The sequence below is a fragment of the Cyprinodon tularosa genome, unplaced genomic scaffold (genome assembly GCF_016077235.1).
Source record: "Cyprinodon tularosa strain WSP-4 unplaced genomic scaffold, ASM1607723v1 ctg488, whole genome shotgun sequence".
Taxonomy (NCBI): Eukaryota; Metazoa; Chordata; class Actinopteri; order Cyprinodontiformes; family Cyprinodontidae; genus Cyprinodon; species Cyprinodon tularosa.
In genome coordinates, this window is record NW_024039216.1 from 52061 (window position 1) to 76031 (window position 23971).

Here is a 23971-nt window from a genome sequence, read left to right on the forward strand (position 1 = left end):
AACAAGAAAGAAAATGGTTCCTTTTTTTAATCTATGAAACGAACAGGTATATAATATTTTAAAATAAAGTATGTAATCAAAAACTGTTTATTTCAGTATCTGAATTCTAAAAAGGGAAACTCCTCCAGATTGCCACTTTGGTTACACTTCTACATTTTTCTTACCACTCAAATTTCCATTATGTCTGGATACAGCAGTCTGGAAACAACCAGCTTCTTTCCCCATGATCCTTTATGGATTTTGACTGTAGTTTATAACCCTAATATTTATGAAGGACTTGTATCAGAGTCACTGACATCTTTGGTAATAAAGATAAGCTGTAAAAACCACAGATAAAAAAGGAGGCTGTTAAAAAAGCTGCAATTTAAGCTTTAAAAACGGAAAGTTGAGAGGAAGGAAAACCTGCCTCAGAAAAAGGTGCATGAAGAGAAATGGAAAAAATATGTTTCACTATTTTAACTACTTTACTTTATCTCCAAATAATATTCAGAAATATCAGTGGGATCATGATTGTTTATGCCTAGATCTAAAGAAACATTATTAAACCATTTTTTTAATCTGTGTTTTTTTAACAAAGATATATGCCAGACATCGTCACACAGTGGGTTGCATATAACAAAGAACTCAAACTTATCATTATCAGATAACAGCTATTCTTGATTATGAGGAAAGGGAAAAAAACAGTGGAGTTTGAATAGTCTTTTAGAACAGCCTAAGGGAGGATATAATCAAATGTTGATTCAGTCATTGGTTGGGGATAATTAGGCCTCTCTCCATATGGAAGGAGCTCAGCTCGCTGCGGCAGGAGGGATCCATCCAGACAGGGTCGGGTGCACTGATAGCCACTTACGACCTTCTTTCAGCAGCCGTGAAAACCTGATGAGCTGCTCGTCTGCTCTGAGCTGCGACGCCTTCCAACATACGCGCTTGCAGCCACGTAATTGCCATTCTCCGTGTGAAAAAGATGTGATTAAAATTCAATAATGTCATGTATTTTTGCCCCTCAATCACACCCATTGTCTGGTCCGTTTCGCTGCTCGGTGGCGCACGGCAACAACAGCGTCGCTCCCCAAAAAGAAGAAAAAAAAGGGAGTTAATAAGTTCAAGGCTCAAATAAGAGCAAATTAACAGACTGACAGTTGAATGCTCTCAGATTGAATCAGAGTGGGAGCTACACTTTAAGAGGAGAGTGAGTTGTTGCATTGACAAGAACATTAGGTCGTACAGGTTTACAGCTTTAATACAAACTCCACCTTCTCCTCAGTGACTTTTTTATCCGAGGATTTATGATTGTGATAAACACGCTTCATCTTGTTTTTCAGGTAAAAAGTGAACTGTTGGCATTTATCAAACCAGAAATCATATTTTTAACTGTGAAGGCTTATCTGTGCTACAGTTACTAAAGTGTCTATATATTTCTTCAGATGGGAGTTTCTTTAAACCACTTTCCAAGGCATTTCAAACCTAGAACTGTTTTTGATAAAACTCACAAATACAAGCTACATAATAACAACAATAACAAAAAAAACTAAGTATACATTTCCTCGATTTCTTAGTTCCTTCGGATTTGGGAAAAAATTATTCAGCTGCATATGATAAAAAATTAGGACACCTTGTCAAAGAAACGTTTTAAGACATAAAGATATTTAATGGAGATTTTCCTTCTTCTATGAGCTGATAACTGGATATGTTGTACGAATCATTAGCCATGGCTTGAGATCACTAAAGTCAGATGCGTTTCTGCTTCCCTTTGAAGCAGCATCTTTTCTTTATTTTGTTAAGAATTTTTGTTTAAATTGGGACCCGTGTAATGCTTATTCCTTATTATTATTTCATTATTTTCATCATGTATATGGAGGAATAAAAAGCAACATCAGCCAAAAAAGAACTAAAAAAAAGAAAAAAAATTGCCTCTGAAAATGAGCAGCAGGTCGGTTAACTTGATGTAAAAAAAAAAAAAAAAACAGATGTTGGCATTGGCCTTAAAAAAAACAAACAGGAGCAACCAATTATTAATAATTAATATAAACTTTAGAAACCATGAGAAATGCAAGTGATATCACTAAAAATTTTACTAGGGATTCTTGAGTTATCTGCTTAAAATCGATATTGGCTGATAGAGATGATGATCTTGACACAAAAACATTGGAAGCCTGAATGAGGAAAACTAATACCAGCTGTGAAGCACGGAGGTGGAACTGTCATGGTTTGGGAATAATTTGCTGCAGCAGTGGCCAGTTGCATTTTTTAATAAAACTGCAATGGAGACAAGGTCCAACAGTAAATTAGCATGTGAGTTATTAATTAATTATTCATTATATATTAACTAAAGACGTTAAAAGGAAAGTGCATTAAGGCACATTTATGTGGAATGTTTGGTAGACATGCTCCATCATTTTTCTGATGTTTGCTTTACCAAGACATTTTCTTTTATCAACTCATCCCACAGTCTCCTCTTTTCTTTTCTACAATTGATCCTTGATGCCTTTTCTAAACTGTAATGAAGGCTGTTGCCCCTTGAAGGCACTTTGGCCTCGTAGCTTATTCCCAGTTCTTTTTTTCTGGTGTGAGAAATGATCAAACAGATCACTGGGAGGTGGGTGATTTCTCCTGGTTCCCTACGCCAAGTCCACATTATTAGGGTGTTGACCCGACCTTTAAAAAACAATACTGCGTATCTACCTTCAATGCTCATGTTTTCATTGGCAAATTTTTTAACATTGCTAAAATAGTTTGCATATTGTTAGATATCTGCTGCATTCTTACAGTAAAGATTAAGATTTAGGCTTAAGAAATTGTACTGAAAGTGCCTTCTAAGGGAAAATATGAATACACCTGTTAGGTTACAAATAAAAATTGTAATTCCAACGCTAACTGAAGGGATTTGAATGATACTCTTCCAAACAAACCTAGGAAATCCTGCAGTGAAAGCATCACAAGTTAAAACTGGGCACACACATGCAATCCAAACCCTCCAATCTAGCGGCCCTCATCAGCAGCAGTGGAGCTTGGGGAGGAAAAAAGGGGGACAAGGGGGCCGATGTATAAATAGCTTTGGTTCCCAGTTGCATAGCAACCAATGCCATCTTCCTGAGGTGTAACGCCCCCTTACCACGCCCCTTGTCCTGACTGCTCTGTTCCATTTTCCTCCCTCTGCAGTCTCCCTCGCCATCAAAAGCAGACTTGTAGATCTGAGTGAGTCCTGGTGTATGATTTAAAGAGGTGGCCTGTCCATCAGACTGATGCATTCGCTGACGTGGTCCCCCCCTCCAGAAAAAATTAAAAGGTGTGGTGGCGGCAAGTTGGGCGATCTGCGAGAGAGCAGAGTGTTTCAATCTGTCCATCCATCTATTTATCTTGGTGGTGCTTTGGTGAATCATCAGTGTCAGACAGCAGAGTGGGAAATGTTTTACAAATGCTCCCTGTCAGAAGGGAGGAGACCAACCCCCGGAGGTTTCAATCACCCCCCCCCCCCCAAACTCACCCCACCTCAACTCCCTCAATCCTTCCATCTCGCCATTATCCGAGGTGCTAATGAGCCCAGAAGAGGTGGAGGCAGAGGCAGAGAGGGAGCAAACTAGTGCAAATGAGGTGATCAAATCATGCTGTGTGTGTGTTTGGACTATCCATCCATCTCACGGCTGGAGGAACGCTGTGTGTTGAAACCAGTGATCTGATGTCGAACTCATGTGTGTGCCAGGTTGTGTCGTGATGCGATTGTGCGGCAAACCACCACCCTCCAAACCAGGTTTGAGCACCTTCACGATGCCATTTGTTGTTGCTTCCTCTTTTTTTTTATCTCAACATTAAGGATGCTTGGACACAGATGTGCACCAAACAGATGTGCCAGCTTGCAGTAAGAAAGAAGCCTTTCAGGCACTGGGTGCACAGCAGTCACTTCTGGAAAACACTTGGCACACGCCCACATGCCTGTCCTGAGCAGCATGCTGGCAGCTGGCATGTGTGTGTGTGGAAGGAGGCCCAAGCAGACGTCAGAGTGTCATCTAAAGCACTATATTCATACTGCATGAATATGCTGCACCCCTCAACATGCGTACTAGCTCAGGCTCATTTTAAGTCCAAGAATCTGCATGCTTATACAATCATTTCAATTTGAAACACATTTTTAGAGGTTTACCTCGTAACTGTTTGTCCAAAGACACAAAATAAGGATGAGTCAAGAGCTAACAAAAGTATGAAGGTAAAATTAAACACTTTCTTAATAGAGTTTCTTCTTTAAAATCATCTTAATGGCATTTTCTAAAGCAGAAGACTACAACTATTTTTTTCTTTTATTATTACAACTCGGCTCAGTGGATTGAGTGGTCAGATTGTTATTAAGATGCAAAAACACAACGTTTTCTTTCTCTTTTTCCAGGTTCCACTTTATTCCCAGTTGTACCTCACACGTAGCTGGCAAGTTAACAAATCTCGCAACAACAGAAACAAATCTCGCGATATTTACCTCCCTCCCAGAGGAGGTTTAGGAACTAGAAATATAAAATAAGAGGTTTAGCTTGACTGATAAAATATCCAGTCACCATAAAAAATATTTGACAACACAAAAGCATTTCAGGCAGTCAATATATTAACTTTTCACCATCAGATACATGCTAAACAGTACAAAAAAACATCACAGCAACCATACACCTTCATCCAGCGCCTTAAGAAGCATAAGGGGAGAAGCACCTTTCTTGGTCAGCGAGTTGTGACTTAGCTTCTGACCAATACACCCCTTTGATTTTGTTTGCATGTAAAAGTTCTTTGATGCTGCTTATTTCTAATCTGAGTCTCTTTTCTGTGACCTTTTTTGGAGACTTGAGTGCATCAAACAGTGCATGCTTATCAGTAACACAGATAAGGGGAGGAGAGTTGAGATCTGCTTAACCAGTTGTAAGCATAGAGTAGAGTGTAGCTAAGAACCTTGCATTATCAATACCACCCGACATGGCAAAGGTTTCTCCTGCTAGAGTGTTTCTTACAACACGTCTGATTTTCTTTGCCAGAACAGCGGAGATCATTTTCTTGTTTGTTGTTCCATAAGAACAATTAAAGCCCCTCCCTTTGTACCTAAATCTGGAAGGTTGCCCAATGAAGAATCACAAAAAATGACTAGACTCAAATCCTTAATGTCACCCAAGTGTGGAAATTGCAATGTGACAATTTCTACCTTTAGTTTACGAATCGCTTTATTCACTTCATGTATGGACTGCACTGTGGCATTCTTCACAGGCTACAAGTTTCAAACATGACCTCTGGTCTCGTTTGTTTAGCAACCCACAAAATCTGTCAAATCTTTGACCCAAGTTGTTCTCTATCTGTTTCGTTAAGTGGGGCATCTCTTTGTACAGCCCGTGCTGCCAGTAGATGAACTGTCTGTAAGTTATCAATATAGCTGTGCTGATGCACCTGTACTACATTACCTAGCGAAGTAATATAATTTCCTATATAGGAAAAATTATCATGTTCTTCACGACCTATAAGAAAGGCCTATTTAAGGGAAAATATAAGCAAAGTGCTCTGATCCTGCCCCAAGAAAATCATCTACATCTACGCCAGTACTCTTGTCACTGCAAACTGCACATCTAGCCAATAAAACACTGCAGGGTCAACCTTTGAAGCTTTACCACCGGTTTTCAGAATGATCTCTTTAGCATTGTTGTACCAGTAGAGAGAAGCGTATGCAAGTCCAGACATATTTCTTTAGTTTCCAAATAGTATTCTCCACTCCTGCTTCAGGCGGTGGACGAATATAAATTTCTCTTGAGCGTTCCATACCTTGCAAAATGCAGACTTGATATCCATTGGATGTACTTTCTATTTGTTTTGACAGCTAACAGCAGTCTGAGTGACTCTGATGCACATGTGGGGGAATCTTTCTGTGACTCATGAATATTGGCTTCCTCAAAACCTCTCCCCACAAGTCGAGCCTTGGGAGTTACACATTTAGCAGTTTCTTTTAACGTTCAGACCCATCTAGTTGAAACACATTTTTGACCTTTGTGACTTCTACATAGAAATAGCTTTTTTCCAGTTTTCCATCTCTTGCTGTCTAGCAGCTTCAAAAGAGATGTCTTTAGTGAAGAATACGTCAGCATCAGTTTTTTCACCTTTAATGAGAAGATAATCAACTTTTGACATGTCTAATGTTTGTTGTTGTACATTGTACCAGTTTTTGTATTGCCCTTTAGCTTTTCCTGCCCAGCCTTAAACTCTTACAGTGTGCTGAGCACCATCACTTCTGTTTGTAAATGTGAATTTATGACCTATTTTCAGTTTAAAATCAGCAGAAACTGGACAATTAGTTTTCCCAATGTTTGTTTCAGTAGGCATCTCATCTGGCTCCTTGTTTTCATTGTTTTGTTTTTCTGCATTAATATTTTTTTTATTATCTGAACTTTCTGACTCATCAGTGTGTACCATATTCTAATTTCTATACCATGTTCTTTAACATGCCGGCAGTACCACTCTATCCACATTCTGTGCATTCAGTTTATTTAGCCTGGACTGATGTACCCTGACTAGGATCAAGCCACATAAAAGTTACCACACCAGGGCCCCTCCATTCAGTACTATATACTCTCTTGTAGTACACTTTGTCTCCTGTCTCATATTTTTCATCCATAGGCCTTAGCTGCTTGCGCAATGCTCCTCTAATTCTTTCTGAGCACTAAACTTCTGTAAATGCTCTCCTAGAAGCATGCAATCCTGCTAGATACTGCCCTACTCTAGTACTCATAGAGGTGCCTCCTAGAGCAGGTGCCTTATCAACTAAAACAGAAGGCAGGTTAGGACTCTGACCAAACAAGCTAATGCGGGCTATAACCATGACCGTTGATCATACTATTTTTGGCCATAAGAGCCACATCCAGGACAGTTTGACAATCACATCCATTTTCTCTTTTCACCTTTAGGAGGACCTCCGACAGTGTCATGTTGTGTCTCTCCAATGCTGTGTCCGATGCTCCAGGGAATGTAACCCGCTGCAATATTTGTTTCAGTGTTGAGGTGTCCTGCCATGTCTCTAATTTCATCATTGTTGAACTCTCCACCGTTGTCCGTGTATATTCATTTTTGGGCACCATGGACACTTATCCAGGAGTGAATAAATGAGTTGACAATCTCAGAACGTTTCTTGGTCCTCACGATCTTTCCAGTGCTGAAGCGTGTGAAATGATCGATGATGTGCAGGTACCACACTTTCAGACTCTGTCATTACTTTTGTCAACAATGTAATGTTGCATTCCTCCACATTTTCATCTTCTGTCATCTTTACTTCATTTTTCCTGTGCGGAAAGTCTTTTGCCCAATGGTACGTGCTCTGACACATGGTGCATATTGTTTGTTTACCATATTTGTCGAGTGAATTGGTACCTTGCTGCGGCTTCCGCTGTCCGCTCTGTGATGGGCCGTTGCTCCGTCTGAATTCGCAAACAGCTCTTTGCTCCAAAAAGAAATCCTGACTTTCACTGCTATTGCTCGCCTGCTGTTTTTTCCTATGAAAATCAGCTTCAGTCCAGACTTCATAGGCGCAAATGACAAACCCGTGCACGTAGTGATGGCCAGCTGTCTACTCTTCTCATCAAGACAAGCTGTGTCCAAGAGTTTACATCTAGCACAGCATCAGGCAGAGTCATTTTGAACTTCTTCAAGCAATTGTATCGTTGCTCAAATTCTATAACGTAGTCCGACATGGACATCACACATCCTTTAGAAATAGGATGTCAAAATAGGAATGTGCTTCATACACTCTGCCTTTTTCTTCTCTCAAGAATATCGCGTCTAATTTGGCAAGCAATGTTTCCATGCCGTCATCTTTATTCAAGTCAGTCGCTGATATCTCCATAGCGGTTTCTCTGGCTCTCCCTTCGAAAGTCAGCGCCACTGCCAGGGCCTGTTTCTTTTTGATAAGGTCCATAACACGTGTCCAAATATTAATTTCATTTTTCCAGCATTTTTCTGGCTTTGTCCAACTTCGGCAGCACTCTGTAGTTAGAAACCATCTTCTGCTACCATGTTAAGATGCAAAAACACAATGTTTTCTCTTTTTCCAGGTTCCACTTTATTCCCACCTGTGTCTCACACCTAGGTAGCAAGCAAATCGGGCAACAACAGAAACAAACCTTACAATATTTCCCTCCCTCCCAGAGGAGGTTCACAGTAGTCAGAAATATATGGATCTAATTGTACTTCCAGCCACTTAAATCCAAACTGTCCAGCAATCTGTTAATCTGTGTGAGATTATGCTCTGTTTTTTGTTGCAACTTAGTGTATCAGTAGGTAAAATAGAAAACAGTTGTCTGTGTAAGTACAGTAAAACTATTACATTTCTAATCAGCCTAATGAAGATCTGTTTCACAAGTGCTTTTATTTAAATTCTAAGGTTTTTCTTTCCCCAATTACAATTCAGAATACAAATCAAACATCAGTTTTTTTTTCTCTTCTACTTCCTTCCTGTGCCAGTTGTCAGAGTTGCAGCATTAAATGGTCTTTTCCCCACAGCTGAACACACAGGGAACCAGTCAGATGCAGTAGAACACAACCATGTTGCTGCTTAACTGCTTTAAAATCAAAGTTTGTTCTTGTCTAATTGGCTTTTTGCACGTCCTTCAAATCAGATTGCAGCACATAGGAAACAAGCTGCTGCAAAATGTTTTGGAGAAGCAATCGTGGGTTGATGCAGAGAGGACACGGATGTACTCAATTAGCATAAAATTAAGGGACAGCAGGTCACGTCTAAAAGGGGCTTTTTAAATGTCAATTTATTACCCAGAAAGTGACAGCAGCTGCAAAGCGTGTCATAATAATAACGCATCTTTATGCTCGATGGTGAAAGTGTCCGTTTTTTTCCTCCCTAATGCAGCGCAATTAAGAATTAAGAGTTTGTAACATGCTTATGAGATCTGGATAGCTTCCCGACCACCGGTCCAAAAATTCAGGGTTCTGATCTTTGAGTCACTCTGTTCCTACTTTTGCTGTGTGATAAAATGTTCAGTCATGCTGAAATATACAGCAATTTACATCGGGAAACATTTAATTGCATTTTGTATATTTTAAAATGTTTTGATATTTAAATGCATTCCCCAACAGATGTTTTTCAGCTTCCCTGTAGCTACATTCTGCAGTATATTAGGTGTGAACATCAATGGCAGCAAGAATGCATAACGTTTTTGCATGACAGTTGAAATATTATAGCCTCCAAAATGTGGCATGCCAAGAATCCTTCTTGATTGGGATATTGAACACTTGAATCCAGCAATGATATTCCCACATTTCCACCTAGAGTAAATGATTATCGAGGTGTTCCAGTCAATCGGGTTTGTAACAGCCTAGTTAATTGCCAGAGTTTTATGATTTCATCAACAAAACTTTTTAAAGTGCATAAAGTACAATAAAACCTGGCTGTTTCTGTAAAGAAAAGTTTGGTCACTGATGTTGTAATCCCTGAAGGAGTTTTAAGGGTAGGCTTAAAACGTTCTTTTTTTGATAAAGCTCATAGTTAATAGTGGCTCACGTTATCTTGAACAGTCTATAGTTTTGCTGGATGACATAGAGACTATTTTTTTTATATGCTTTATTCTATCTCTATTCTCAAGATTATTAGTGCTGGTTTATGCCTGATGCATCAATTTTCTACATAGGAATGAGACATGTGGGACACAAAACATGTAGAAGTAGAAAGCTTCCAACAGCTTAAAAGTTGTAGGGAATTCATGTTTAAATGTCAAATCATCCTGTATTAAACATGTATATAAATCTATTCTTTATCAGATGATATTGTCCAAAAAGCCAGAAAATTTATATAAAAAAACTACCCTAAAATCTTTTTTTTTTCGTTATCTTATGCAGGCTAGTTAGTTATACGTCAGCTTGTACACCTAAATTTGGCCAATCATATATAAACGGTTATCTGTCAATCAAATTTTTTCGGCCATAACATTGTAAGCCTTCTACACTAAACCAAGCTTCTGGCGCCATGGCGTCCTCTTCCTCAACAACTTTGTCCCCGCTTTCCTTCTCTAAATAAAAAAATGTATGACGGAGTAGACTCATCCATGACCTCCAACACAAAACTCTCCTCCTCTTGTATGTTTCCGCTGTCCATAGCGTTGCTAAGTGCTACTTGGTTCCAATGAAATTTCCCATTGGGAACTCACTAGCACTAAGTTGCTAACTGGTTAGCAAGATGCTTCCGACAAACCGGTCATGACCAAACTTGCTTGAGAACCTTCTGCCACAACAATCCCGCCCCCTTGATAAACGACCAATCACATTCACTTTGGAACAGCCACTTCCCAACGACTTTAAGTCCAAAAATAAGTTTGTTAAGACATTGTCAACAATCTCTTGATCGTCGTAATATTTATGAGCTAAATCCTAAGATGAAAAGAAGTGTATACTTGCGAAGCCTTGCCAGCAGAAGCTGATGCCCATCTATCTTGGTTTTCTGCGCAGAGATTTCCGATTGTTGACAAATTTTATAAGGTGCGCTGCAGCATCATCCATCGATCTAGACTCTGTTAATGCCTGTTTATACTACTTTCTTTACTGAAAACATCTACTAAAAACATCCAACAAGATCTTCAGTTCTGTACTTTCCACCATTTAAAACACTTTAAACCATATCAAATTTATTGCAGAATTTCTTAAAGGTTTGTTTATTGCTGACTGAAGTCAAATAAAAAGATTTTTTTTTTAATATTTCTGGTTAATTTATAGGTAAATTCTCTAATTTTATAATGTCCCGAAAATTAAGCCTGCTGATATGGACGATGACCACAGAGGACAAGGTAAAGTTAACCTACTCCAGAATCTCTTCCCATTGTTTATCCTAAATCTGCCACATAAGTGGGACAAAAGCTGCATCGTCTGTCTCTGTCTGCCTGTCGAGCACTTTAGGCCCGCTGCACTGCGACGCCGGAAATGTTCTCTGGCCACAGATTCTTTTCAGGAAGAGCAAGCATCCAAACAGAAGTGATAAACTAGCTTTCATCAGGGAGATATGCTGGGAATACATTAAGCTAAATAAATACTTTCCTGTTTTTCAAATAATATTTTAAAACCTGTTAAATATTAAGGAAAACTTCTAGCAGAAAAAAAATGATATCAGCTGAAACCTGGCTGATACTCCATAACGAGAGGTGAAAAGGAGAATAGTTTCTAGAAACAAACCTTTAGTTTAACCACCTATTTGCTCTGCTTAGCCACATTTTACCTTGGGTAGATGCCACTGATCATGTCCTGAGGTAGGAAATCTGAGGATGAGTGGCTGGGTCCTGCAGCTTTGGAGAGAAGCAGCACGATCAGTCCTCTCATCTGGAGATTGTTCTTGCTGTCATAGACGAAGCCTCTGCAAAGAGACACCATCAGGTTCAATCATATGTTCTTAGACGTTTTTAGGAGCAAAAATCCTCCTGGTAGGATGACCTGGACTCTGTGTTTGGAAAGAGGTTTATTATGGAGCCCAACCACAGCAGTAACAGAAACTTCAAAGTTTTTTTTTACTTTCAAAAAAATATAAACATAATTGAATAAAAATATAAACATGTATTGCATAAATCAGTTTCCTCCCCTCACAGACTTCCTCTTAATTAAATTAGCCAAAAATTAAGTCCAATTTTAATATCTAGCAGTGTTTTAACATTTTAACTGCATGCAAGCTATTTTTTTTAGGTTGTTTGTCCTAAAAATCAGATTTTTAATAGGTGCTTTTAAAGCAGAGTCTGTTTTCAGTTTATTTTAAAACATTTCAAAACCAGCTATTGACTTACATATTGTCTGTTAACCAATGTTTTTTTTTTCAGTTTAAAATATTCCAAACAATATCAGTTTTTTCCTTTTAACTCAGGATTAGGGGGCTGCATCACAGCACAGATATCATGATAACTGCTGGGTTCCTTTAAATCAGTGGAGTCACTTGTCAAAATCGGTTAAAATACTTAAGCTGCCAAAAACTACAACCTTGTTTGAAACATAATCTTTGTAGATCTTGATATCTTCATCACTGTTGATTTGAAACATGCATTTTTTCTTATTTAATTACAAGCTGACAATGTATTCTTAGTCAAGTAAAAGGTTTTAGTCTTCAAACAGCAAACAAAACAGGAATAACACATTTACAAACTAATAAAAACTGGGGGAAAAAAAGCTTTAACACAAAGATATCTGAATAGAACGAAAAAGAAAGTCCTTTCTACCTAGAACCACCCCCTCTTTAATCCACATCTTAAGTTTAAACCATCCCTGAAGCAATAAATAAAGTGTTTTATCTGTGCAACTGTAGGGAGATAAATTGTTTTATTTGAATAAATTTCGCTAATAAATTAGGAATTATGGAGGTTAATCAATGAGGTTATGTTTTTAGTGAAAGTTGGAATGTTATGAATGGATTTTAATGAACTTTTTCACCAAAAGATGCAGCTCAGTCCAAAAAACTATCCATTAAATTTTGATGATGATCCGCATAATCTGGATGCAGGAATTTTTAAAAGATTCTTTAACATTATTTGGCGGAACAAGCAGTTTCCCGCTAAACCAGCGATTTGCAGCACTGCCTATGGACAGCTTCAACGTCGGACTCAAAGAAGTCCAGAAATATCTTACTGAAGACAAAAACACAGGAAAAGTGAGCCATGCCTCGCTTGAGGTCTCTATCTGCTGATCCAACATGAAATCAGAGTGCAGAGTGAATGAAGAATGTGAGAGCAGAACAAACACTAGAGGCTGAAGACAAACACTATGCTTTATTTATAAATGTATGAAAGGATTTTAGCGAAATTACAAAAGATGAATCTCATGCTACGAAACAATTCATTAAATTGGTAATGATCCAGATCATGTGCGAGTTTTAGCTATAGGTGTAAACCACAACACGGGGCAAAATTTGGTGCTTGGCAGAGGTCTGCGCTCTCCCTGTGCTTTTCTAGGATTTTAAATGGAACTTGTTCTTTATTCATTCCATATGCATGAAGAGTTAAATGTGTCCTTAATGTTGCCAACACCATGCTGCACTAATGGCATGTTTCCCTTTGGTGATATGCAGTGATTTTTTTTTTTGTTTCGAAAGTATTTTTTTGAATTATTACAAAATGTCAAGTGGGGTTTGCTTAGACCATATGAGATGAGGGATAATTTTATCCAAGCCTCAATGTTTTCTTTTCCTGCTGTCATCTTTTTAACACATTCTGTAGGAACTTCTGTATTTTTTATACCCAAAGTTAAAATTTCTTCATATCAATAGCTGTAAAAACCTAAAAGGAAAGAAAAAACTGCTGTAAAAGCATAAAAGTACCAAATAAAATGTGATGTACTAGTCAATATAATTTTACAAATAAAATAAAAAATCTAGATATACTAAATAAACTTTTTTTTAACTGCACCACAATGTAAATATAATGCTGTGGATTTCTTTGTACCCTTCTGACAGATACCCATCTAAAATATTACATTTCTATCTTTTGTGGCCTTTCTCAAAGGTGCAGCCTTAGCCAAAGGATGTAAATGAAATGATGTAAACAAACTAAGAGTTTTGAAAACATGTAGCTGGTGAATTATTGACAATCGGTGTGACAACTGCATTGGATGCAGAATCAAATCAAAAGGTCTTTCAGGAAAGTTTAAGCTTAAGGGTCAGAAATTCAGGTTAATGTAACTTCTTTATCTGTAACATCTTAAAATTTATTTTTCAGGTCATCTAAACAGTTTCATTAAAGGATTTTCTTTTTAAATGAAATCTGTACCCTGCTCCACCAGTGATTTTTAGGATTTTTAAGAGGATATTTTATAATTCCTTCCTATGAAAATATTTACCTGCAGCACATTAATAGGATGCAGGTGAAAATTCAGATTACTTAAAGTCATAGTTGCAACTTTTTCAACAAAGCTACAAATAAAAAAAAATTAAATTGACAGATCATCTAAAGTTATGCAGAATAAAAGTATTAATATTACTAAAAAATAAATATACACAATTGTTTTTAAAATGTCCAAACTGGGTCCAACTACTGGTTATGAGGAAAAAGTCAACAGTTTAGGATTCAGGCAGGTTAAATGCCTGCTGTTTGCATTAGCATTAGTGCACCAATTACTTGCATGGAGGGGTTAACGTTGTAGCTTTCGCCTTTAAGCCTTAGACATAACTTTGTTTCTTCTTTTTATAGGATCCTGTTTAAACAGAATTTAAACAAACCCTTAACATATTCAAAAGCGCATTTTTTATCAAAATTTTGCATATAGATACAACATGATTTTCATTGATCAGTTTTACCTTTTTTTGGTGAGTTTAAATGATGGGGCTAGGAGGGTGATTTCCACCCAACCCCCTGACGCATTCTCAGCAGCACACACACAGAGCCCAGCGGTAGCTGCCTCGATTCTGGGAGGATTAAATATCTTTATACTCTCTCTGGGGAGCGGTTAGACGCAGCACCTCTAATCCCGTCCCTATGGGAGCCCCTCGTCTCATGAATCACGCTCTCGTTAGGAGCTCTGGGGCAGACAAGCGGTCACGCCCCTCTCCGCTCGATGCCCAGACACGGGCCTTAACAACACCCCCCTTCAAACCTCTCTGACCCGCCCCTGCACCGCAGCGAGGGTGGAGGAAACAGCCAGAGACACAGAAGAAGTAAGAATCCATAAAAACCTTTTTTTTGATAGAAAAAAGCATCTCCCTGTCGCATAAAATGCATGAAATTAATGAAAGGTTGGGCTCTTCTTCATTACAGCCCATGAGTAAAATTTATTGTCACTCTAAATCTTTACTGAACAGGAAAATAGTTGTCAGATCAGCAAGTAGAGAGCAAAGACTCATAAAGCTGCCCTCTTCTTGGACAGTCTAAGTAAGACAGTGACCTGAAGGTGGCACATGATTAATATTTATGTCAGCATGCACACCAGAATGCATCAATCAATCACAGCCTGCCTTCTGCAAAGGGGTGGGGGCAACAACGATGATGTGAAAGAAGAAAGATGGTGAGGGCTACAGAGAAGCTGGAGGAATGGGCCGCTGTCATTTTAAAGGGTTGTGAACAGGTCACCACACCCTCTCCACTCTGCAGGCGCAGTGCAGGAATCCAGGAAGCTGCAGTATGTTGGGGCTGGAGTGGAGGCATGCCATGTGTCTGTTCTTTGACATCTTTTTCCAAACATTAAAAGGAAAAATTAATAATAAATCTGTAATATTAATACAGGAGAAACATTTGATTAAAAGCATCCTGCTGCACTGAGCTGGCAAAAAATGACAGGTTAAAATCATACAAAAATCTAGAGTTTTGACCCTAATGTCTTGGATATTATAAGTGTTTTGCAGCAGAACTCTGGCTAAAAGTATTTGGTAAGGTTTAGTTGCATAGCATCATACAATCCATCTGTTTTAACCACATGTTATGAAATAATTACATTCAGCCCTGAGTCAATCTAATCCAAAGTCAGAGGGTTTTTAGCTGCAAACCAAGCCCAAATCATCAGCTCTCTGCCGCCGTGCTAATCATTTGCCATCAGATGTTTCTGCTGATATGCTGTTTTCTCCTCCACTTTACTGCCAGAAACCTCTACACTGGTTTGCAGACAAAAAGTTGTGCTGCTGTTCCATTTTTAAGGGAAAGATTTCACCTAACAACACCCCTTAAAAAGCCACCCTTGTCCAGTCTTTTTAAAATCTTTTTCTCTTGAACTTTCCTCTAAGATGTCCTTGACAAGCTTTCTGACTATTGTATTTTGATTTCAGCTTCAGTGTAATTTTAATCCAGCTATGAAGGCCCTAATTATTGAATTCTAGACTGTGAGAAAAGAGAGGAATCCTGGGAAAAGTGGATCCCAGTTCAAGTTAAAACTCTCAAGGACTGTCCTTAAAGTTTCTTCTCTTTGAGCTGCAGTCCCCTCGCTGTAACTCCACACTTTGGGGCAAAGTTAGCTGAGCAGCAGTTTTTGAGAATGAAAGGAAAGGAAAAACCGAAACCCAACGCCACGAGGGTCTGCCTGTCTGCTATTGTGGATATTTTTATCCGCCGTGCGTCTAAAGCCGAGACACAGAGGGAAATACGAACCAGCCAATGCGAGCTGACAGTGAGGAGTCAGACTGTCAAGAGGTCTGCTGCAGCCTTCCCTGCTGCTACAACACCCAAATGGATTGTCATATCAGATTTAGGCGTATAGGTTATTACACCCTTGGGTTTCTCTTTCCATCCCCGTCCGAATGCCAGGATTAAGTTTGAGGACTCTGTCTTCCAGTTCTTTTTCCTTGATTGTGTAAGTTTATGATTTATCCTATGAAAACAAAGTTAAACTTTACAGGAATCTCCTTACGAAGCAGACACCTGAAAGATTTTACCAAGTCATGAAACAGTAGTGATAAAGGTCTTAAAATAGAAAGAAAAATGAAAATCTGGTATCTTGGAAAACAAGTTTCCAAGCATCAAAAATGTAATTGCACAAACCCTTTAAAGCACCACTGACTCCTAAATCCACTTCTATATTATTATTTTTTTTTGCTGATATGCTATGTAAATGGTTGTTTTATAGTGCCGTCTTTATACCAAAGTCCTTATTTTGACATTTTTATTGCACATTTGTGTGTAGCAACATCTGTTTGTTCAGTTTAAAAAGTGTACTGCATCTGATACTTCATCTTGGATTAACGGGGAATGTGTTACCTTGCAAGCAAGATGAACCATCACCAGCTTTGTGAATTCACAAACTCCAGAAAACACATCTTGCCAGGAGCCGGCAGACACAGTATCTTTGGTCTCTATATAGAAATGTTTATGCGCAATGAAATGCAGTGACACGTGTGACATCAACAAGGGTTGAAAAAAAGAAGCAAAACAAACATGGCAGCTATGGATGAAACACCCTCCATTTCTTTTTTTTTTCAATACAACCAAAACAACGTGATTTTACCTCAAAGGATGAGGAGATGGTTACGTATTAACCGGATTTGATAAGAGTTTGATTTATCAGTTAACTCGCTAGATGTGAAACAAATCAAGCTGCTACTGCTGCTGTAATTGGCAAAAAAACTCGACATGGGACGGTGGTACCCAATCAGCTCAAAGAGTTGTATTCAATGTCCCTCCCATTTCAGAATAGTTTCTACGGGAGCCTTCCCAGATCAATACCTATTGTTCAATTTGAATTGAATCTGGCTTTTGTCAGGTCAGGGGATGTAACCTCACCAAGGAAAACTGATGTCAACAGCACCGTCGGGGTGTGTGTGTCATTTATGGACTGATAAATGATTTTCTTAATCATTAAGTTGAAACATATAATTTAGCTCTGAAAATGAAAATAAATCAACTTTACTTATTATAAAACAGTAAATGGACTGGAGAAAAAACGAGTCTGCATCATCTTTCCAGTCTTATTTGAAAGTAGTTTTGAGTCAGTCAGACACAGAAGAAAAATATTAAAACACAAACAATGCATCAAAATTGTACTAAAAGAAGTGTACCTGATCTTTTGAGTCTAAACTATGATTTGGCATTTATTTTGAGTCAATGAGTTACAAGACATTTAAGTTATATTTTTGTTTAACAGTGGGTGTTTTGGGTTTTTATTGACAGTCCCCATAAGAACCATCGTATGTTTGTTCCCCTTCTGGTAAAGAAGTCGGAGAGAGATCCGACCACTTCTCAAACCTGTCATAACTGGCTTTACTCTGCTCGCCATGTTTGCTTTGCTGTACCAGTGAGCCGCTGTCAATCACAGCCAAGATTCCTTCCTTCCTTCCATCCATCCATCCATCCATCCATCCATCCATCCATCCATCCATCCATCCATCCATCCATCGGGAAAAGTCAAAAACGGATGGATTCAGCTTTGGTATGTTAGGTAAAGTGAATAAATAAATAACATTTCTTGCTCGTTCTATCTAATTCAGGTATTCCCAAACTCGGTCCTCAAGGCCCCCTGTCCTGAAGGTTTTAGAGGTTTCCTTGCTCCAGCACAGCTGATTTTAATTGAAAGCTGATTAACAGGCTTTTGGTCCACTGCAATCATTATAACCAGCTGTGCTGAAGCAGAAAAACCTCTAAAGCCTGCAGGACAGGGGACCTTGAGGACCGAGTTTGGGGATGCCTGATCTAATTCATACCTAAAATACCCTTTAGATTACATTTTTGTACTTCTCAGTAACTGGCGGGAACTAATAATGCAACAAAAACATATTGGATAAAGATACAGAATAGTAGCTCCATTTGTCCTATATGTCTCCAAACAGCAATGGGCATGGATTACAGAGGGAAAACAAACAATAACTATTGATTGTGTTGAATTGTTGTTTAGTCTGACAGAGACAGAGGTGAAAGGGGATACTATCAATAGATCTGCAGGTGGAGTCAAGAGCAGCCGTAGAAGTGACCCATATGACATAAGAAACCCAAACACACAGTCAAACACTGCACTAGAACACTGAGGACAGTTATTCAAATAAATAACTGGGAAATGCAAGGCTGCATCTTTGGGGAAAGCTTGACTGTGGAAAATGCCCTAATAAGGATGTTGGGTGAAGAGGCTTTACATGAAAGAAAGACAAAGGGTTAAAATGCTAATTTATCAAAAGTTTCACTCCATAAATAAAGTAAAAAACTAAATATTTCATTGGCTAAATGGAATAAAACTGAAATAGTTTAGGAAATATAACTTATTAATAGAATATTGTAAAAACAAAGAAAAATTGGGTTTTCATAATAGAGATTTAAGGATTTCTGATGAAACTGATCATTCAGATAAATGTATTTTTATTATAATGGAATTTTTATGATAAGTTTGTTTGTTTCATATTTCCAAAAAATAATAGACAAACTGAGAGCTGATTTTTTTTTCCATTGCCATATTAAATAGAATTTAAAAAAACAGATGAATTATTATTATACATATTTTTTCAAATTTTGTTTTGAGTTCTGATATCAGCTCATGTCTATAAGCCTTGCAAACTGGCTAAATTTAACAATATAACAAAAACCAGCTGTTCTGCCTTACAAACTACTCTTCAAACCTAAATATGCCAAAAACAAAATCAGTATCAAATCAGGCCAAGAATAAAGTCATTATTACATTTATGAGTTGGATTAAAATGTTCACTCAAATATCAGTGTTATATACCAGGTGTGCACAATCTAAAGAAAGAAAAAACTAAAACGTTGATTAACATGGTTTAATTATATTTTGCCAGATTACTCTGATAACGTCCGATGGTGACGTCAGACAAGTAGCTTAACCAAGAAAAGGTAAAGCATTACATTATCTCAGAAAAATCATAAAACAAGATTTGTATTAGAAATCTTTAGTGATTTAAGGATAAGTAAAAGGTAATTTTAGTACCATAATTACATTATTTATGGCGACCTGGATAAATATCTGCTTGCATGTGAGCAACTGAGCTGATGCTACGGATCATGCTTCCGGTACGGATTGAGCAGTAAAAATAATCCATGATCACTAGATGAGCACATGTATCCCAGAATGCTATGCTCTCCTTGCAAAGCCTCATGGGAATTGTTGTGGTGGAAAGAAAAAACAAAGATAGCGCAGGCACCTTGCGAGGAAGATAATTTTTCTATTTTTCAGCCACATAACTTTGACCAATGATTTATTCCAATGTGAAAATATTCTGGACGCTGTTGAGAAGAAAAATAAATTTAAGCAATTAAATAAACCCCTTGAGCCAGCGGGCCTGATACCGGGCCCAGTTGACACCGACTGACGTTTATCTATTTCTAGAAATGGCCAAAACACAGTCACATGGCGTTTTATCCACGTTCCTTTCAAATGAGGCTTTAAAATTTCTGAAACATGTTCTAAAATTATTTTTTCAAAAGTACTTTTTGTTTTAAAGCTGTGTAAACAAAATTAGATTTTAAATTCCACCTAACTTGTGTGACTCTGCTGGTGTAATGCAAAAGCAGGTATTTATCTTTAGCAAAGGCTTTGCCTTATGCAGAAGGTCTCCAATAATGTAAATCAGCATATTTGCCTGGCCAGATTCCCTTTTATGAGTGGAAACATTTGGTACATTTGGCCACTTTTGGTTCTACTGCGCCAAATTCCCATTTCCATCTAGCACACTGCCCACTAAAAACTTTCTGGAAGAAACAAGCTTCAACTTATTGAGTCAAATTTGCTTGAAATGTAGTACAGATGTGGTTCTATAAAGTCTGAGCGTTCATCCATAGTATCAAATTGGGTTTCATGGTGTTTTGCAGTGTTTATTTTGGAAAAAAAATTGGTTAGGCTAAATATTTTTCATCTTTTCTTTATTTAATCACCAATAAACCAGACATGGTGACATTTAAAACAGTGGTTCAACTTGAAAAATATTCCTCAATCCCTTTCTGTCATACAAATACAACATTTGTGTTTCCAATTAATAGTTTGGAAGCTGTACTTGTTTTAATTCACATATGTTATTTCAGGCTGAATTTGTTCCCAAGACCCTCAGCGCTTATGGGTTAAAAATAAACCTCTCATATAATAAATAGATTGATTTAGACTTAAATAATTTTAATTTTTGCTAGCTAAAATGGAAACCAGTAAGTATTCAAAGGAAACCCTTGATCTCTATTGAATACTTACTGTATCAGGGCTGTCAACTCTCACCCATTGGGAGTGAGACTTACCTATCTCAGTGTCTTCACATCCTCTCATTCCATATTCCTAACTTCTCAAACTAAAAAATGACAGACATTAAAACTCAACTCAGTCTAGTTTAATAATCTTCCCTTGGAATTCAGGAGTAATTAAACCAACACAAATATTTTAATTCTAAAAGCTGTCAGGTTTGCCTCTCAAACCCATAGGAGCTCCACAAAAAGAACCATTGCATTTTTTTTTTTCAAAAGATCAGCCACCCAGGAAAAGACACCAACCACATTCAGAGAGGATGTGCAGAACAACTTAGTTATCCAGGATTCGTAGAGAAGAAACCACAGGGATGTTCTCATTTTATTATTACTTATCTTATTCCTTCATCTTTATTTTGGTGCATTTAATATGTTTAAAAACTTAACTTCATGGTCATGGTGAGTTTTTATTGAACCTACAGCCTCCTAGAAGGTCTGAATTATTTAGCTGTTTTGTCAATAGTAAAAAAAAAAAAAAAACAACAACAACTAATAAGATAATGACTTAAGATTTTTAATCCTTAGCCTATTACCAAATATTCATACACAGTGTAGTTTGCATAGGTGTCGATTGCTCTGGTTCCTGTATCAGTGCCAGTAATCCAGTAATAGCTTATTAGTTCCCCATTGTTTCATTTACTTGAACTGCAGAGAATAATTAACAAAGTTGTAAAATTCTTAGTTTAAAGCTACAGTGTGTAACTTTTAGCGACATCTAGCGGTCAGACTGCAGCAACATGAACATCTCCCCCCCACCGCTTCTCCCCCCCAACAGTACGGCGAGCGTTACGGGACAAAATGTCTTCCACGACGTCTGCATCACCTACCTTCTCAAGGGATGAGGTTTGTTTACATAGATAATTTTACAGATAGTATTTCATTAGTCTGTGTAGGGTATAGATTTCATGTAGACTTAAGATAATAAATATACCCATTATTTTTTCTACATCGTTGTGACATTTTGGCGATCTCGCAATCACTAGTTTGTTGGCTCTGCGCTGCGTAGCGCAAAGATGTCTGCCTCCATGGTTGCGAGACCCGCTCCTATGTAATTATAAATAACGAATTCTAAGGCAACGCAAATATTAAGGTTAAGAGGCTGAGCTCGTAGATGATGATAAAATAACATAGTTATGTATAATATATTACATTTCTGACTGTATATCCCTGTAATTATTACACACTGTAGCTTTAAAGTATATTTAAGATGCAAGTATTTTAGTAGGGCCCATTCTGGTTTACTTCAATTCTCTTAAAATCACCAGAATGTAGAAAATAATGTATATTGTGAGAAAAATGTTCCACATTACTACAGACCACTTATTGTTACTAAGTGACATTTATTGTGCTATAAAAATACCACATTTTGTCACTTTGTTTCAGTTAAATCCTCTGAAAACCTCCAACCCATAGCTGCACCTGTCCTCATCTAACCCTGACAGTTTCCTGACCAAACTATTTCAAAATCTCACCTCAAGGTTTGGTGAAAAGTTGGCAGCCCTGCTTCAATGGAAAACCGTGAATACAGTAGTTGTCAATAGCCATTATCTTTTGGCATGTTAACGATCAGACCGACCCAGATCTATCCCAATGAAGAGCAGTGTGGTCTAGTTTTAAAGGTCTATAGGAGCTGATGTTACCTGGCGGTGTTGAGTAAGGGGTGCTGGGTCCCCACCAGCTTCCTCACATGCATGGCAACATTACTCAGCTCATCGCTGAGCAGGCAGCGCAGACTCATGAACGAGGTAGGATATCCCACGATCTTCTCCGCGTCCGACACCACTTTACTCCAAGTGGTGGAGGAATCCGAGCTGGAGAACAGGCTCAGACATCTCAGTCCACGGAGGGACACGGACCCCAAGCGGGTCAAACGCGACGCCGGAGCTGGAAACATGTTATTACAACCGTTTAAAATGAAACCTTTTGACTAGCCTAGTTTATGAAAAACAGCTCCGGGCGTCTCTGCTACTTCGCATTTTAAAGCAGCCTACTGCAGTTCACACCCCGCTTTGAACAGCAACCAAACAGGAAAGAAAAACGCTACTAAAAAAGGTTTAATATCACTGTCAGTAGATCTGTTTCACAACACACTAACCCAGACAGGACGCCGCCATCTTTACGAACGTAACACCTGACGTCACGAAACGTAACATCCGCTAAGAAGACTTCCGGTTAAAAACAAAATTATAAAAATTATATTATATATTTATATATATATACAGAGATGCAGAGATGGGAAGTAACGAAGTACAAATACTTCCTTACTGTACTCAAGTAGATTTTTCTGATATTTTTACTTTACTTTACTACTTATTTTTATGGCGACTTTTTACTTCTACTCCTTACATTTTTACACAAATATCTGTACTTTCTACTCCTTACATTTTTAAAAATTGGCTCGTTACTTTAGTTTTTAATCATTTCAATGGAGTTACCGTTATTATTTTTCACGTCATCAATACCAAATTCAATCTAATTGGATGGGAATCTACGTTGCATTTGACGCACCACTACAAGATGAAGCTACAGATTCGGCGGTATTTATTGGCGGCAAATCATTGCAGCTTGGTGGCGGTGGCGTTAGCATAGTAGCATGGACGACGAGATGATTGAAAATGAACACAACGGAGATCTAGTCCTATTGGCAGACATCCATTTAAAATGTAGGCAACGGCATGAAAAAAGTGGTTTCTACTTTTACTTTTATACTTTAAGTAAATTTACAAGCCTGTACTTTGTTACTTTTACTTGAGTAAAGAAGTTTAATCAGTACTTCCACTTTTACCAGAGTATTCTTTAACACAAGTATCTGTACTTTTACTCAAGTACGGAAAGTGAGTACTTTTGCCATCTCTGCGAGCCAATTTTTAAAAATGTAAGGAGTAGAAAGTACAGATATTTGTGTAAAAATGTAAGGAGTAGAAGTAAAAAGTCGCCATAAAAATAAGTAGTAAAGTAAAGTAAAAATATCAGAAAAATCTACTTGAGTACAGTGAGGAAGTATTTGTACTTCGTTACTTCCCATCTCTGTATATATATATATATATACAATGTTATTTTCACTATGTTTTGGTCAATTTTGGTCACTTTATTATAGTGGGTAGCATCCAGAATTTACTCGAAACGAAGTCATTTAGAATGTTTTTAGAGCATAAACAGTAGTGTATAGGACTTCCTGAAAGCACGCACATGCGCGATCACGATGCTACGGAAGCCGGCAGACCCAACCAGATGAAAGTGCGCATTCAGCGTCTGCTCTGCCAATAATGCAAGCGTAGAAGAAGAAATGTGCCTTTACCTGTGCAAAGAAAGAAACAACGAAAGAAAAATGTCTGAGGACTTCAGTGTTGAGGAAG

The 23971-nt window shown here is 37.9% G+C and overlaps 1 protein-coding gene across 1 annotated transcript in view; it reads right to left on the reverse strand.

Annotated features, from left to right (window-relative positions):
* pdss2 (prenyl (decaprenyl) diphosphate synthase, subunit 2) overlaps positions 1 to 22738 on the reverse strand; it is a 48267-nt gene extending 25529 nt beyond the window's left edge. Inside the window, exons 1-2 of the mRNA XM_038302345.1 lie at positions 22256 to 22738; positions 11216 to 11350 (exon numbers count right to left, since the gene is read on the reverse strand). Of these exons, the coding sequence (XP_038158273.1) occupies positions 11216 to 11350; positions 22256 to 22509 (389 nt within the window). The 5' untranslated portion in view covers positions 22510 to 22738. The remainder of the gene's footprint in view (positions 1 to 11215; positions 11351 to 22255) is intronic.
* Between the last annotated feature and the right edge of the window lie 1233 nt (positions 22739 to 23971).